This window comes from Bombina bombina, chromosome 12 (assembly GCF_027579735.1).
Source record: "Bombina bombina isolate aBomBom1 chromosome 12, aBomBom1.pri, whole genome shotgun sequence".
NCBI classification, from domain to species: domain Eukaryota; kingdom Metazoa; phylum Chordata; class Amphibia; order Anura; family Bombinatoridae; genus Bombina; species Bombina bombina.
The window spans coordinates 125,028,231-125,046,276 of NC_069510.1; the positions used below are offsets into that span (position 1 = coordinate 125,028,231).

The 18,046-nt window shown below is 38.2% G+C and overlaps 1 protein-coding gene across 2 annotated transcripts in view; it reads right to left on the minus strand.

Moving 5' to 3' along the window:
- The window catches only part of PHYHD1 (phytanoyl-CoA dioxygenase domain containing 1), a 93,632-nt gene that overhangs the window by 46,170 nt on the left and 29,416 nt on the right, over nucleotides 1-18,046 (minus strand). For both annotated transcript variants that reach the window (XM_053696026.1, XM_053696027.1), the window contains exons 4-6: nucleotides 4,487-4,534; nucleotides 3,570-3,625; nucleotides 3,435-3,497 (exon numbers count right to left, since the gene is read on the minus strand). In XM_053696026.1, the coding sequence (XP_053552001.1) occupies nucleotides 3,435-3,497; nucleotides 3,570-3,625; nucleotides 4,487-4,534 (167 nt within the window). The remainder of the gene's footprint in view (nucleotides 1-3,434; nucleotides 3,498-3,569; nucleotides 3,626-4,486; nucleotides 4,535-18,046) is intronic.

Genomic DNA, 18,046 nt, shown 5'->3' on the forward strand with positions numbered 1-18,046 from the left:
TGTGGGGTGATCCTCTTGCAGCTTCCTGTTGGGAAGGAGAATACTCCACAAGTAATGGATGATCCGTGGACTGGATACACCTTACAAGAGAAAGTATATTAATATAACTGAGATAAAGGGCAGTTTGCAGAGGCTTAGACACAAGATAATCACAGAGGTAAAAAGTATATTAATATAACTGAGATAAGGAGCAGTCTGCAGAGGGTTAGATACAAGGTAATTACAGAGGTAAAAAGTATATTAATATAACTGAGATAAGGAGCAGTCTGTAGAGGCTTAGATACAAGGTAATCAGAGAGGTAAAACGTATATTAATATAACTGAGATAAGGAACAGTGTGCAGAGGCTTAGATACAAGGTAATCACAGTGGTAAAAAGTGTATTAATATAACTGAGATAAGGAGCAGTCTGCAGAGGCTTAGATACAGGGTAATCACAGAGGTAAAAAGTATATTAATATAACTGAGATAAGGGGCAGTCTGCAGAGGCTTAGACACAAGATAATCACAGAGGTAAAAAGTGTATTAATATAACTGAGATAAGGAGCAGTCTGCAGAGGCTTAGATACAGGGTAATCACAGAGGTAAAATGTATATTAATATAACTGAGATAAGGGGCAGTCTGCAGAGGCTTAGATACAAGGTATTCACAGAGGTAAAAAGTATATTAATATAACTGAGATAAGGAGCAGTCTGCAGAGGCTTAGATACAAGGTAATCACAGAGGTAAAACGTATATTAATATAACTGAGATAAGGAGCAGTCTGCAGAGGCTTAGATACAAGGTAATCACAGAGGTAAAACGTATATTAATATAACTGAGATAAGGAGCAGTCTGCAGAGGCTTAGGTACAAGGTAATCACAGAGGTAAAACGTATATTTATATAACGTGTTGGTTATGCAAAACTGGGGAATGGGTAATAAAGGGATTATCTATCTTTTTAAACAATAACATTTTTAGTGTTTACAATCCCTTTAACATTCTTGTAAACCTGCTGCAATATAGTGCTCCAGACTTGTGCACACTCCTGAGCTTACCTGCTTTTCAACAAAAGAAAATGTTATAATAGAAGTAAATTAGAAAGTTCTTTCAAATTGCTGCTCTATCTGAATCATGAAAAACACAATTTGGATTTAAAGAGATAGAAAACCCCAACATTTTATTTCATGGTTTGGATAGAACAAAAAAGAGCTTTCCAATTTACTTCTATCATCAAATTTTCTTCATTCTCTTGTTATCCATTGCTGAAGGGACAGCATTGCACTACTGACAGGAAGCTGAAAATATCTAGCTAGCCAATCACAAGAGACAAATGTGTGCAGGCACCAATCAACAGCAGCTCCCACTAGTGTAGGATATGTGCATATTCATTTTCAACAAGGGATACAAAGAGAACGAAGTACATTTAAAAATAAAAGTGCATGCTCTATCTGAATCATGTAAGTTAATTTTGACTTTCCTATCTCTTTAATGTCCCTTTAACATAACTGTTCTAAAACTGTAGTGCGTATCGCTGGTGAGGTTGCTCAGTTGCTAAATGCCCTGCTTACAAAAAAGTCTGCTTAAAAGATCCAAGGTCACAGGTTCAAATCCAGGCAGGGCCGACTCAGCCCTTCATCCTTCTGAGGTCGATAAAATGAGTACCATTAAATTGGGTAATAATAACCTGCTGCCGATTTGGTTAATTCCGAGAGTGAGCGCTGAAAAAGCGCTTTGAGTCCCACTGGGAGGAAGGCGCTATATAAATACTAGTTATTAGGTCACAACTCCTCTTTTTGTCGTGTAGGGATATTCAGACTAAGATTCCTAACTGCATCCAGATATCACATGTTCTTCCACACATTTGTCTATAACACACCGTTTTGTCTACCCTGGAAATCTATGTTTTCCTCTTTATCATACTATTTATTAGGCATATTTGTGTTGCTACAATCTGTACCTAAAAGTCTTCAATAAACCATTAGATACCTAGCAGCCAGCCTGAATATTAACAAGTCAGACCCTGCAAATTAATACATAAGATAAATGGCAGTTGTAGCTGTAAATCTTTAGATTTATTGAGACCTATAAAAAATATAATTCATATCTTACCTGATAAATTCATTTATATCATGGTGCCGACATTTATATCATGGTGCCGACATTTATATCATGGTGCAGAGAGTCCACAAGCTGTTACGTATGGGATAGACATTCCAACCAAGAGGTGGCAAAGTTTCCCAAACCCCAAAAGCTTATAAAACCCATCCCACCTCATTCATACCTCAGTTTGACATATAGCCAAGTGGTGAGGTATTAATAAGGATTAAAAGGCAAAAAATGAGGAGCATGAAAAAATATGTGCCTAAACAAAAATAACTGCAAACGGGTGGGGGCTCATGGACTCTCGCCACCATGGAATAAATTAATTTATCAGGTGAGATATAAATTATGTTTACTTTCATATAGGTGGCGAGAGTCCACAAGCCGTTACGTATGGAATATAAAATAATACCCAAGATGTGGAAGTCTACGAGTAACTATAAAAGGAGGGGATTAAAATAACAACAGCTTTTCTCGCTGAGAAATTAAATCCATAACCCAAAAAAAATAATTTTATGACAAACACAAAATATAGGGACAATTATCAAACTGAGACAACTGCCATTGTTTAGATTATATTTGTGCACAACAGATTTACCCATTGCAAAGAACCGTGTCACACAATATCACTGTTAAAGGGACAGTCAACACCGGAATTTTTGTTGTTAAAAAAGATGGATAATCCCTTTATTACCCATTCCCCAGTTTTACACACCCAACACAGTTATAATAATACACGTTTTACCTCTGTAATTACCTTGTATTTAAGCCTCTGCAGACTGCCCCCTAATCTCAGTTCTTTTGACAGACTTGCATTTTAGCCAATCAGTGCTGACTCCTAGGTAACTTCACGTGCATGAGCTCAATGTTATCTATATGAAATACATGCAGTAATGCCCTCTAGTGGTGAAAAACTGTCAAAATGCATTCAGATTAGAGGCGGCCTACAAAGTCTAAAAAATTAGCATATGAGCCTCCAAGACTTTCAACTAAGAATACAAAGAGAACAAAACAAAATTGATGATAAAAGTAAATTGGAAAATTGTTTAAAATGACATGCCCTATCTGAATCATGAAAGTTTATTTTGGACTTGACTGTCCCTTTAACTGAAAGGATAAGAGGAAATGAAAGAGCAAACTTAAAGGACCACTAAATACAGCAGAGTAACATAAAATAAATGTATAATAAATAGACAATGCAATAGCACTTAGTCTGAATGTCACATGAGCAGTAGAATTTTTTCGGACAAATGTCAGTTAATTAGTGTCCCTTTAAGATCTATTTATGGATTTAAGGGGCTGATAGATACTTACCTTCCCCTCCCCTGCAGTATTTTATCATCACACTTACTTTAAATATGTACATGCTCTGCACAATGACGGGTTTAACCAGGCCCAACCGGTGAGCGATCTCCTAGAGAAAAGTAAAACTGTTAGCGCCCCTCGCCCATTCACTGTTCATTAGATCCTCGGCCTGGCTCCTCACCTGCACTTTTGCTGAATGTGTCACATGACGGAATAGAGGAACGTGCGCATGTAAAGCTGGGAGCAGAGATGAGAAATGGTGATTAAAGGGACACTCAAGTCAAACTAAACCTTTATGATTCAGATAGAGCAGCAGTTTTAAGACACTTTCTAATTTACTTCCAATATCACATTTTGCACAGTCTTTTTAAATTCACACTTTCTGGGGAACAAGATTCTACTGAGCATGTGCACAACCTCACAGGGTGTGATTGGCTGATGTCTGTCACATGATACCAGGGGCCGGAAAATGGATTGTCTTTTTATTATGCAATTTGACTGCATTTAAAGGTCCTTTAATGGTAAATCTCACACAAACACTACAGTTACTAGTTCGGTGCAGCTGATCCAGTTTTACACGGGACACGATAACCACAATCTCTATGTATGTTAAACACAAGCTGCATACTTCAGGTTTCTAGATAAAACTCCAATCTCAGGGCAATTATGAAATCATTGTTCACTGCACAAAGGGACATCACACTAAAAAAACAAACTACCATACATGTGAAAGAAACTGTTTTAAACATGTTAAGTTTTGTTTTGCACAAAAAATGCTTAAAGGGACGTAAAAGTCAAAATTAAACTCATGGATCAAACAGAGCATCAGTTTCAACATTCAGACAGTGTAGAGTTTTTACTAATCTGGCTTCATTTATTTGGTATCCTTTGTTGAAAAGCATATCTAGTTGGGCTCAGGAGCTGCAATGCACTACTGGGAGCTAGCTGCTGATTGGTGGCTGCACACATGCCTCTTGTCATTGGTTCACTAGGTGTGTTCAGTTAGCTCCCAGTAGCGCACCATTATCCTTTCTCTGGGGCTGCCGAGACGCATTACAGACCCTGTGGCACAGCTGTCACTTTATAAAGAAAACTTACCGTGTCCGATTTTATTCACAGACTTCTCTCTTGGCACCAAAAAGTCACCTTAAAAAAACAGAACAAGTTATCACTTTACAATAATTCCTCATTACGGTCACCAGCTACAGGCAGGAAACCTGACACATTATTATTATTTATGTGTATAGCGCTGGACGCACACAGCATCTCACATAAGGTAAAGATAATACAGGGTGTCCAACCATAAGCTCTGGGGCCAACTAATTCTCCCCCTCTTCCAATTTGTAACAGTGCTCCAAATGTACTAATTTCTGCCCCTTCTGTATCTGCTATGTGTGCCGCACTCTGTGTACTTATGCTTTGTGACAATTATCTGGTTAAAAATACCTATTAGATGTTTGTTTATACAGCAGATTTAGTTGTGAGAGAGCTAGAAATCCCACAGCATCTCCATTATATAAAGATGTGTGGTCTCACTGGTGTGACAGGTAGAGCAGGTGCCACTAGGTGTCGCTCTCAGCTCAGATTTCTGTGTGGTCTCACTGGTGTGACAGGTAGAGAAGGTGCCACTAGGTGTCGCTCTCAGCTCAGATTTCTGTGTGGTCTCACTGGTGTGACAGGTAGAGAAGGTGCCACTAGGTGTCGCTCTCAGCTCAGATTTCTGTGTGGTATCACTGGTGTGACAGGTAGAGAAGGTGCCACTAGGTGTCGCTCTCAGCTCAGATTTCTGTGTGGTCTCACTGGTGTGACAGGTAGAGCAGGTGCCACTAGGTGTCGCTCTCAGCTCAGATTTCTGTGTGGTATCACTGGTGTGACAGGTAGAGAAGGTGCCACTAGGTGTCGCTCTCAGCTCAGATTTCTGTGTGGTATCACTGGTGTGACAGGTAGAGAAGGTGCCACTAGGTGTCGCTCTCAGCTCAGATTTCTGTGTGGTATCACTGGTGTGACAGGTAGAGAAGGTGCCACTAGGTGTCGCTCTCAGCTCAGATTTCTGTGTGGTCTCACTGGTGTGACAGGTAGAGCAGGTGCCACTAGGTGTCGCTCTCAGCTCAGATTTCTGTGTGGTATCACTGGTGTGACAGGTAGAGAAGGTGCCACTAGGTGTCGCTCTCAGCTCAGATTTCTGTGTGGTATCACTGGTGTGACAGATAGAGAAGGTGCCACTAGGTGTCGCTCTCAGCTCAGATTTCTGTGTGGTATCACTGATGTGACAGGTAGAGAAGGTGTCGCTCTCAGCTCAGATTTCTGTGTGGTATCACTGGCATGTGACAGGTAGAGAAGGTGCCACTAGGTGTCGCTCTCAGCTCAGATTTCTGTGTGGTATCACTGGCATGTGACAGGTAGAGAAGGTGCCACTAGGTGTCGCTCTCAGCTCAGATTTCTGTGTGGTATCACTGGCATGTGACAGGTAGAGAAGGTGCCACTAGGTGTCGCTCTCAGCTCAGATTTCTGTGTAGTATCACTGGCATGTGACAGGTAGAGAAGGTGTCGCTCTCAGCTCAGATTTCTGTGTGGTATCACTGGCATATGACAGGTAGAGAAGGTGCCACTAGGTGTCGCTATCTCCCCCTCCGTTTGTGTTAGAGGAACAGGTGACCCCTGTTTTAAAACAGGGAAGTTTGCCCTTTCATATGTTCCTCTAGCACAAGAAAGGGGGATAGGGGCGCTGTTTGACTCATCTCAGGGTAAACAGAAAGATTATATATAGCTTCAGGTTATTGCCCCTTTAAGGGTAAACACCTGTATCTTATGGGGGTATGTGACCATCTCATGTGAAAGGGAATGCCCCACTATTAAATGAGGGGTCACGTTCCGCTCTGAATTTCATGTGATCGCCTGTGTAGTGTTTGAAGAGGGCACTTATAAAGCTCCTATCCCCCATAAAACACAAAGAGAGACTCCAGTTTAGAAAGAGGGGAACCCCCTCTTTCCAATGTGAGGTATTTTACACCTGTCAGTAGGTGATTTCCATAAAAATGTACCTTATGTATATACTGTATGGGGACAGTGGCTCAAGAGGAACCCCAATCCCCTAAAGACAGCATACAACACACACTATACATCTCACATAAAAGAGGGGATTATCCATTGTCTAAGGAGGGGTCTCACTTTGCTTTAGACAACAGGAGACCGTAGAAATTACACCTGATTTATATCTGTTTATAAAAGGGCCCTAGCACCCCAAAATAAGCACCACAGTGGGACAAGTGACCTACATATTAAAATGAGAGGCCCCTCTTCTAAAGTAGGGGTGACATGATCAGGTGATAAAAATGGTGTCAGTGATCCCTTAAATTGCCCCAACAATACACAGATAGACTCTAGACCCCTTATTTGAAAGCAGCAATCTTATTCTTTCACATAAGTGTTTCTGCTGCCAACTGATTGTCATAACAATGAAAAATACCTCTCAGTATTATTTCTATTGCGCTGGCTCTGGCGTTAGTGAGTGACGTCCCATAATTCAAATGATCGTCATAGCAATAAGCTGGCGGTAACCACTTGTGTTGTTTATGTTAGGGCTCTTAGACCCCTGTTTGTCTGAACTAATTAAACAAAATGAGAGTCAAAATAAATGAGAGAACTGTTAAATGTAAAATCTGTGATAGTTTGTGACATTCTTTATAGAATGACTTTTGGTGCAGATATTTATATATATATATATATATATATATATATATATATATATATATATATATATATATATATATATATATATATATATATATATATATACACACATACAGTATCTCACAAAAGTGAGTACACCCCTTACATTTTTGTAAATATTTTATTATATCTAACACTGAGGAAATGACACTTTACTACAATGTAAAGTAGTGAGTGTACAGTCTGTATAACAGTGTAAATTTGCTGCCCCCTCAAAATAACTCAACACACAGCCATTAATGTCTAAACCGTTGGCAACAAAAGTGAGTACACCCCTAAGTGGAAATGTCCAAATTGGGCCCAATTAGCCTCGTTAGTGTAACAAGGTCTCAGGTGTGAATAGGGAGCAGGTGTGTTAAATTTGGTGTTATCGCTCTCACACTCTCTCATACTGGTCACTGGAAGTTCAACATGGCACCTCATGGAAAAGAACTCTCTGAGGATCTGAGAAAAAATTGCTCTACATAAAGATCGCCTAGACTATAAGAAGATTGCCAAGACCCTGAAACTGAGCTGCTGCACGGTGGGCAAGACCATACAGCGGTTTTACAGGACAGGTTCCACTCAGAACAGGCCTCGCTATGGTCAACCAAAGAGGTTGAGTGCACATGATCAGCGTCATATCCAGAGGATGTCCTTGGGAAATAGGCGTATGAGTGCTGCCAGCATTGCTGCAGAGGTTAAAGGGATGGGGGGTCAGCCTGTCAGTGTTCACGCCATACGCTGCAACCTGCATCAAATTGCTCTGCATGGCTGTCGTCCCAGAAGGAAGCCTCTTCTAAAGATGATGCACAAGAAAACCTGCAAACAGTTTGCTGAAGACAAGACCACCACTTCCTTGCTAAAGAAGCTAAGAGCAAAGGTGATGGACTGGCCAAGCATGTCTCCAGACCTAAACCCTATTGAGCATCTGTGGGACATCCTCAAACGGAAGGTGGGGGAGCACAAGGTCTCTAACATCCACCAGCTCTGTGATGTTGTCATGGAGAAGTGGAAGAGGACTACAGTGGCAACCTGTGAAGCTCTGGTGAACTTCATACCCAAGAGGGTTAAGGTAGTGCTAGAAAATAATGGTGGCCACACAAAATATTGACATTTTGGGCCCAATTTGGACATTTCCACTTTGGGGTGTACTCACTTTTGTTGCCAACGGTTTAGACATTAATGGCTGTGTGTTGAGTTATTTTGAGGGTACAGCAAACTTACACTGTTATACAGGCTGTACACTCACTACTTTACATTGAAGCAAAGTGTCATTTCTTCAGTGTTGTCACATGAAAAGATGTAATAAAATATTTACAAAAATGTGAGGGGTGTACTCACTTTTGTGAGATACTGTACATATATATATATAGCCACTTATACATGTGCAGGAACGTGCATAAGGTGAACTGTTTCTACATGTAAAACAGTTTGGGTTTTAAATATTTAGAACAAAGAAAACAAGTATAGTTAAGCGCTAAAAGCGAAGGTTGAAGAGGAGATGTGTAAATCTATAAGTTACTATATAGTAAACGAAGCAACAGCGTGTTGTGATCTAATAGGGAATATATATGGATACTGAAGTAGCACTATATATACATATATATATATATATATATATATATATATGCGCTATTAAAATAAAAGAAAAGAAAGTGGAGGATGCAGATAGATACAATAAATATACAATTTATTAAAACAAAGTATCAAGCGATATGCAAAGGCAATATATAAGGGCGAAGAATATACTAAAACAAATGTATCTAAAAGTTCAGGGACGTCTCCCTTATTCGTTACTATTAGTAACACTCAGAAAAAAGTTAAAAAGAGGAACTGGTTCCGTATTAGATTACTTGCGTTTTTAGCAAACAGGTGGAGTAGTATTTCCTGAGATGTCCAGTATAGCAGCAAGGTACCTGATGGATGTGAGGCCGAGTTGTTTGCGGCTCGGCGTTACCAGATGCTATTGAAAGCGCCTTTTTTATGGCTCTTACGTGACCGTTGTGACGTCACTGATGCGTGTAGCGTTTCTATACAGAGAGTGCAGAATTATTAGGCAAGTTGTATTTTTGAGGATTAATTTTATTATTGAACAACAACCATGTTCTCAATGAACCCAAAAAACTCATTAATATCAAAGCTGAATAGTTTTGGAAGTAGTTTTTAGTTTGTTTTTAGTTTTAGCTATTTTAGGGGGATATCTGTGTGTGCAGGTGACTATTACTGTGCATAATTATTAGGCAACTTAACAAAAAACAAATATATACCCATTTCAATTATTTATTTTTACCAGTGAAACCAATATAACATCTCAACATTCACAAATATACATTTCTGACATTCAAAAACAAAACAAAAACAAATCAGTGACCAATATAGCCACCTTTCTTTGCAAGGACACTCAAAAGCCTGCCATCCGTGGATTCTGTCAGTGTTTTGATCTGTTCACCATCAACATTGCGTGCAGCAGCAACCACAGCCTCCCAGACACTGTTCAGAGAGGTGTACTGTTTTCCCTCCTTGTAAATCTCACATTTGATGATGGACCACAGGTTCTCAATGGGGTTCAGATCAGGTGAACAAGGAGGCCATGTCATTAGATTTTCTTCTTTTATAGCCTTTCTTGCCAGCCACGCTGTGGAGTACTTGGACGCGTGTGATGGAGCATTGTCCTGCATGAAAATCATGTTTTTCTTGAAGGATGCAGACTTCTTCCTGTACCACTGCTTGAAGAAGGTGTCTTCCAGAAACTGGCAGTAGGACTGGGAGTTGAGCTTGACTCCATCCTCAACCCGAAAAGGCCCCACAAGCTCATCTTTGATAATACCAGCCCAAACCAGTACTCCACCTTGCTGGCGTCTGAGTCAGACTGGAGCTCTCTGCCCTTTACCAATCCAGCCACAGGCCCATCCATCTGGCCCATCAAGACTCACTCTCATTTCATCAGTCCATAAAACCTTAGAAAAATCAGTCTTGAGATATTTCTTGGCCCAGTCTTGACGTTTCAGCTTGTGTGTCTTGTTCAGTGGTGGTCGTCTTTCAGCCTTTCTTACCTTGGCCATGTCTCTGAGTATTGCACACCTTGTGCTTTTGGGCACTCCAGTGATGTTGCAGCTCTGAAATATGGCCAAACTGGTGGCAAGTGGCATCTTGGCAGCTGCACGCTTGACTTTTCTCCGTTCATGGGCAGTTATCTTGCGCCTTGGTTTTTCCACACGCTTCTTGCGACCCTGTTGACTATTTTGAATGAAACGCTTGATTGTTTGATGATCACGCTTCAGAAGCTTTGCAATTTTAAGAGTGCTGCATCCCTCTGCAAGATATCTCACTATTTTTTACTTTTCTGAGCCTGTCAAGTCCTTTTTTTGACCCATTTTGCCAAAGGAAAGGAAGTTGCCTAATAATTATGCACACCTGATATAGGGTGTTGATGTCATTAGACCACACCCCTTCTCATTACAGAGATGCACATCACCTAATATGCTTAATTGGTAGTAGGCTTTCGAGCCTATACAGCTTGGAGTAAGACAACATGCATAAAGAGGATGATGTGGTCAAAATACTAATTTGCCTAATAATTCTGCACTCCCTGTAGTTATCCCTATTCCGCAAAAGATCGTGGAAGTCCTGGGGGATATTTATAGTACTTGGCGGTCAAAGTTGATGACTTTAATATAGGAGTATGTGATCCTCAGGTAGTGTAAACTGTGCGGTCGCGATGTAGCGACTAGGGATACGATTAGTTGCCTTAGTTGCTAGTGGCAGCTGGTGAGTTCTTTTGTGCAGAAACTTGGCGGTCGTACAAATACGACTGATAAGACAAATAAATCTTTGCGGTCATTTAAAAACAACTAAAAACGACTAAGTGTCTTAGAGTAGAGAAACTTGGCGGTCGCTATGTAGCGACTGAGGGATCCTTTTTCTTTGCGGTCGTTAGTAACGACTCAGGTTTTCCTGTGTGATTGTGACCAGGCACAAAAACATAGGATAAAAGTCCTCCAAGGTGCAATATTGATACAATAAACAATAAACAAAGGCTAATAGCAAATAGCACAGTGTCTCAGTCAACGCGTTTCGCCCGTGGGCTTTATCAAGACATGTCTTGATAAAGCCCACGGGCGAAACGCGTTGACTGAGACACTGTGCTATTTGCTATTAGCCTTTGTTTATTGTTTTTGTGCCTGGTCACAATCACACAGGAACACCTGAGTCTTTACTAACGACCGCAAAGAAAAAGGATCCCTCAGTCGCTACATAGCGACCACCAAGTTTCTCTACTTTAAGACACTTAGTCGTTTTTAGTTGTTTTTAAACGACCGCAAAGATTTGTCTTATCAGTCGTATTTGTACGACCGCCAACTTTCTGCACAAAAGAACTCACCAGCTGCCACTAGCAACTAAGGCAACTAATCGTATCCCTAGTCGCTACATCGCGACCGCACAGTTTACACTACCTGAGGATCACATACTCCTATATTAAAGTCATCAACTTTGACCGCCAAGTACTACAAATATCCCCCAGGACTTCCACGATCTTTTGCGGAATAGGGGTAACTATAGAAACGCTACACGCATCAGTGACGTCACAACGGTCACGTAAGAGCCATAAAAAAGGCGCTTTCAATAGCATCTGGTAACGCCGAGCCGCAAACAACTCGGCCTCACATCCACCAGGTACCTTGCTGCTATACTGGACATCTCAGGAAATACTACTCCACCTGTTTGCTAAAAACGCAAGTAATCTAATACGGAACCAGTTCCTCTTTTTAATTTTTTTCTGAGTGTTACTAATAGTAACGAATAAGGGAGACGTCCCTGAACTTTTAGATACATTTGTTTTAGTATATTCTTCGCCCTTATATATTGCCTTTGCATATCGCTTGATACTTTGTTTTAATAAATTGTATATTTATTGTATCTATCTGCATCCTCCACTTTCTTTTCTTTTAATAGCGCATATATATATATATATATATATATATATATATATATATATATATATATATATGTATATATAGTGCTACTTCAGTATCCATATATATTCCCTATTAGATCACAACACGCTGTTGCTTCGTTTACTATATAGTAACTTATAGATTTACACATCTCCTCTTCAACCTTCGCTTTTAGCGCTTAACTATACTTGTTTTCTTTGTTCTCACTTTTTGTTTTTTCCTGGAGGGGAAATACATAGTTAAGCTAGGTTGTTTTTTCCTATAGCGCATATAATTTTAATCTACACTGCACTATTTTAAATATTTAGGACGTGCTGCGATTTACTATGTGCCACAGAAAAAAAAAAAAACTTTTTTGCATTTCATATGGTTGTTTTCTAAATTATGATATTTGAACTAAAAGTTATTTTCAAACATTGCTTGGTGTGCTGAAAAAAACAAAACTATAATGTGTGTGAGAACCTCATAGAGAAGAAAAAAAGATTAATTATATGAGCAAAAATATTGAGGGCCAAAGAGATAAAAACATCTCCACCACAGAGGTGTGAAATGGCTTTGGACAGTATACACTAAATGTTATTTAACTGCATGTAATAAGAAGAATATGCACAGATATAAAAATGATGAGGTAGTCTGGGTCACCCAGTAAAATGGGCTGGAAAAACAAAAAGAGCAGCCCCCCCCCCCTTCCCTGCATATGAAAAGACCCATTACACAAACTGGAGTCTGTAGACATCAGTATACATCTAACACTCTGGGGCTTGGTTAGGAGTCTGAAAATCAGCACAATATTATAAAAAAAAAATAATAAGCAAAACTATACATTGTTACAAAAACACACCCAGATGGATTATATAAATGGATCATCTAAAAAACATTTATGCAAAGAAAATTCTAGTGTACAAATGTCCCTTTTAATACAATGAACTCCCTGGGTACATCTGAGGTGAGTTTCACTCTTGCTGATTTTACAATACAATATTGTTTCACAGAAAATGGTTCTTAGTAAGTTCCATAATCAGCAAATCAGATACTCTCTATAGAACCAGCTGTAGGTACTGTAAACGGCAAATGAGTGTTCCTGGTGTTATATCTTCTGAATTCCAGACCAAGACCTGCCAAGGACCAATTATGAATCTAATGTCATTCGTCTGTTGTGCACAGAGTTTTGGACATGACAGAAGATCTAGAACAGGGGTATCAAGCTCAATGTATCTGGGGGCCACTGGACAAATGTTCTTCTCCCATGGGGGCCGCTTGAACTGAGTAAGTGCTCCGGAGCTGGATATACCAAGAGCTAGAAGTGACATTTACACATACACAGTTGTCTATATCTTATATATAACTGTATAACAACATAAAAAGTTACATTTATCCCAGCAGAGCATGGTGGGAGTCTGCACTGGACACTTGGCTATATATTTATCTTGTATCTAAGAAAAAAAGAAAAAGCGCATCCTCCGATTCAAGTGATAGAATTTAATAACAACAAATAAGCGCTTACAATATGCACTTACAAAATTAAAGTTAAAATACGCCTGTAGAATAGCTTCTCTGGTTACAGCTGAAAGACTGCCGTGTGTTTCCTCCAAAACACCGCTAACACCTGGAGTCCTGCAATCTCTATATGCGGTTCGTTTTAAGCTCCAAAGTATCGTCAAAGCAAATGAAGGGTAAAAGCGGGTTGGTCGGTAACAAAGATAGAGTTCGTTGTCCAAAGTTTGGTAAACTTATTGGTCCTTGATCCTCAATGCGTTTCCCCCGACGCCGGTCGGGCTTTCTCAAGAGGTAAAATTTTGTCTGGTATCTTCGGCAATCGCTGGCTTTTTTTGTTTCGTTAAAGTAACGCCCCCAGGTTAAGGCAACCAATCAGTATGCTTTCAATAGTGACGTTGCCAAAGAATGTCCATACTCCGATGTTTTAACACAGTCTATTATCTAAGATCGTCTTTATATGTTGCATATATTGCATACACAATAGTAACGTTCTATTAGATACACAATAGTAACATTCTATTATATACACACATTATAAGGAATATCTAGACTGGCGTTTAAAGCAACTGAAAAAAGAACATTAAAAATTGTCTGAAAAGTATTATCTTAAAAGTTACAATAAGAGAACCTATGCTGATACAATGTTAATAAAAATACAATAATGCATATATACATAAACAGTCAAATACATAAATACATCAAAGATCCTAAAATTCATTAAAAATAAATATGTAGTATGTCATAACAAATAAAATTAATACTTTAAAGGATATTAATGAATTATCATTTATAATTTGATATTCATATCTAAATCGATGTATATTAAAATATCCAATATCATATATATTAGTTAAGAAATTTTTAATTTAATTTAAGTGGAAAAATTTAAAATTAGAAATTTAAAATTTAGAATTTAGGATTCAAATACAAGTATTGAGAGACATCCCTAACTATACGTAATCTATCTATTCTTGCATCTGTCACATAAAAGCCTGTATGTCTAGATCTATATTTAACCCTTTGGGTACTGAACTATTTAATTTAAAAATCCAGTAAGTTTCTTGCTTTCTTAATTGTAGTAATCTATTTTCTACTGTTGGTGGTATCCAATCAATAACCTGAATTTTTAGTGACCTAGGGTCACAATTGTGAGTCTCTACAAAATGTTTTGATACACTGTGTTTCATTAATTCGATTTTAATATTATATAGATGTTCACTAAAGCGTCTTCTTATTTTCCTTTTTGTACGTCCTACGTATTTTAGGCCACACCCACAGGTGAGAAGATATACTACATAAATAGCATCACAATTATTTTTAAATTTTATTTCAAATTCCTGGGAGTGACCTGGGTTACTAAATTTAATTGAAGGGTTAATGTGAGTACACATACTACATCTGGATTTACCACACCTTTTAGTTCCTTTTTGGTTAGACAACCAGTTACTGTTGTGACTATTTGTAGTTGTAATACTCTTTAATTTACTGGGTGCTAAAATGTTTTTCAAATTCCTGCTTTTTTTGTATATGATTTTTGGATGTTCACTCAATGTGGATCCCAGAATTGGATCAGCCTTTAAGATTGGCCAGTGTTTCTTCAAAATTTTTTGAATTATATTTGAACCCTCAGTGAAAGTGGTGATGAATTTTGCATCTTTATTAATGTCACTGTTCTTTTTGTGTTCCACCGTGACTCTACCATTTATTGTATTATTTTTGTATTTTAATAAATCCTTTCTATCCTGATTTAATGCTCGTGATTTAGCAGTTTGTAATAGACTATTTTTATACCCTTTCTCAATGAACTTGTTATCTAAAATTCTGGCTTCATTTTCAAAATCACTCATATTGCTACAATTCCTCCTAAGTCTTAAATATTGGCTATAGGGAACATTTTCTATCCAGTTCTTTTTATGATTACTGCTGGCATCTATAAAACTATTTTTCTCTGTTGGTTTTCTGTAGTTCTTAACTGATACCTGTTTTTGTTCATCCTTAAAAAGTATTAAATCTAGGAATTCTATTTGATCCTGAGAATGTTTTCCTGTAAATTTTAGATTATAACTATTATTATTCAGATATTCATAAAATTCCATAATACTCTCTACAGTACCCTTCCAGATGATTACAATATCATCTATATATCTATTGTAATATTGAATATTGGTACTGTAGGGATTATTTGTCCAAATGTGTTTTAGTTCAAACCCATTAACGTACAAATTGGCATAGGATGGGGCGAAGGTTGTCCCCATCGCTGTGCCTCTTTTTTGTAAATAGCATTTGTCTTCAAATTTGAAAAAATTGTGTGTTAAAATGAACTTTATACTATCAATTAGGAATTCTATGTGTTCAGTGGGAATCCTCCATCTATTCAGTTCTGATCTAACCTCCTCCACACCTGCATCATGTGGGATGCAGGTGTAGAGGGAGGACACATCACACGTGACCCACCAAAAATTGTCATCCCATGGCACACCTTCATATATTTGTATTACTTCCAGAGTGTCTTTGACATATGCTCTGGTTCTTTTTACAATGGGCTGGAGATAGTAATTGACATATTTCGACAAATTATCACACAAGGACCCTATCCCAGACACAATGGGTCTTCCAGGTGGGTTGATAGGGTCCTTGTGGATTTTTGGAAGGTGGTAAAAGATAGATTGTTTCGGGAAGGGTTCATAAAGATACAGATATTCCTCATTGGTTAAGATCCCATTATTTTTGCTGATATCAACAGCCTATTTAATTCAAGAATAAAACTGGGAGTTGGATCAGTTTCTAAAACAAGGTAGGTTTCTATGTCACCCAGTAGATTATAAGCTTCTTTCAAATATTCAGCCCTAGACTGGATGACCACCCCCCCATCCCTTATCTGCTGCACGTATAACTACATTTTTATTTTCAGAAAGTTTTTTAAGTGATTTCCTTTCCAAGATACTCAAATTGTCCTGATGTTTATTTATAGTTGAGTTTTTCTTGGAGGATAGGGCTTCTTCTAGATCTTTAATACCATTCTAGTGAAGACTGGTATTTGATCCCCTTGTGCACTTAGTGGATAAAAAGTTGACTTCTTTTTAAAGGTAGTATGATGTATATCAGGTTCTGTTTCATACACAGATAATTCAAATAAATCCTCAAAAGTTCCCTGTTGGGGAATAATTGGCTCACTAGCATTCTCTTTTTCTAAATCTTTGAGAATTTTTAGTGTGTCTAGGTCCCCACTTTCTAGGTAACTGAAATTTGATCTATTAATCTGTATTGGATTTTTCATATAATACCTCTGCAGTGTGAGCTTGCGCATGTATTTTTGTAAATCCAAATATGTTTCAAATTTATTCGGTGGTATTTTGGGTGCAAAATTAAGCCCCTTGTTTAATAATCTAACATCATTATTGTCTAAATCTAATTTAGCTAAATTGTATATATCTGATTTTGCTTTGTCTAATACCTGGGTCTCCTTTCTCTTGGCTTGTATTCCTGATCCTGCTCTTTATCATTTTAATTGAGCACTCCTGGAGTGCCGTCTCCCACTCTGTAGTGAACTCTATTTCCTCAAGATCAAAGGCTGGATTTTTAAATAGTCTCAGACCTCTAGGTACTATATTATGCTGTACATAGTTATCTAATAATAAGAGGTCTTGCCAGTCCTTTGTATCTTGTTGGAATAGTTTCTCTAATTTTTTGAAAAACTCTTCAGGATCACTAGCTTCATTTTCAATAATTATTGCTGGATCCATGAAATCAATAGTTCTCAGTCTATTGTGTCTAGTTGTTATATCCCCAAATTCTTCATTGATGGACTCCATTATGACTGCAGGAGCTAAATAGGCAAAATACAAAATAGGAATATATAGGCGCTCTACGTAAGTCACACAGAGTCCCAAAATAATGTACAATTGGAAATATATAGTAAGAAAAAGTAATTATTGTCTATATAAAGCTCAAAGATATACTGAACGGCTTGTTAAAGTATGAATAAAGTTAAGCTCATGTATAAGTCAAATTGAGCTCATATATACATCAATATGTATACGCATAAATAAATTAAATTCTATACTATATATAATGTTATTTGGTATGGAGATATACAACCTGATGCCAAAGGAAAAAGATATGTCTGTCCAAAGAATACAAATGTTATGTTGTTTTTTTCACAGCTCACTTGACCACAAGGACCCTATCAATCCACCTGGAAGACCCATTGTGTCTGGGATAGGGTCCTTGTGTGATAATTTGTTGAAATATGTCGATTACTATCTCCAGCCCATTGTAAAAAGAACCAGAGCATATGTCAAAGACACTCTGGAAGTAATACAAATATATGAAGGTGTGCCATGGGATGACAATTTTTGGTGGGTCACGTGTGATGTGTCCTCCCTCTACACCTGCATCCCACATGATGCAGGTGTGGAGGAGGTTAGATCAGAACTGAATAGATGGAGGATTCCCACTGAACACATAGAATTCCTAATTGATAGTATAAAGTTCA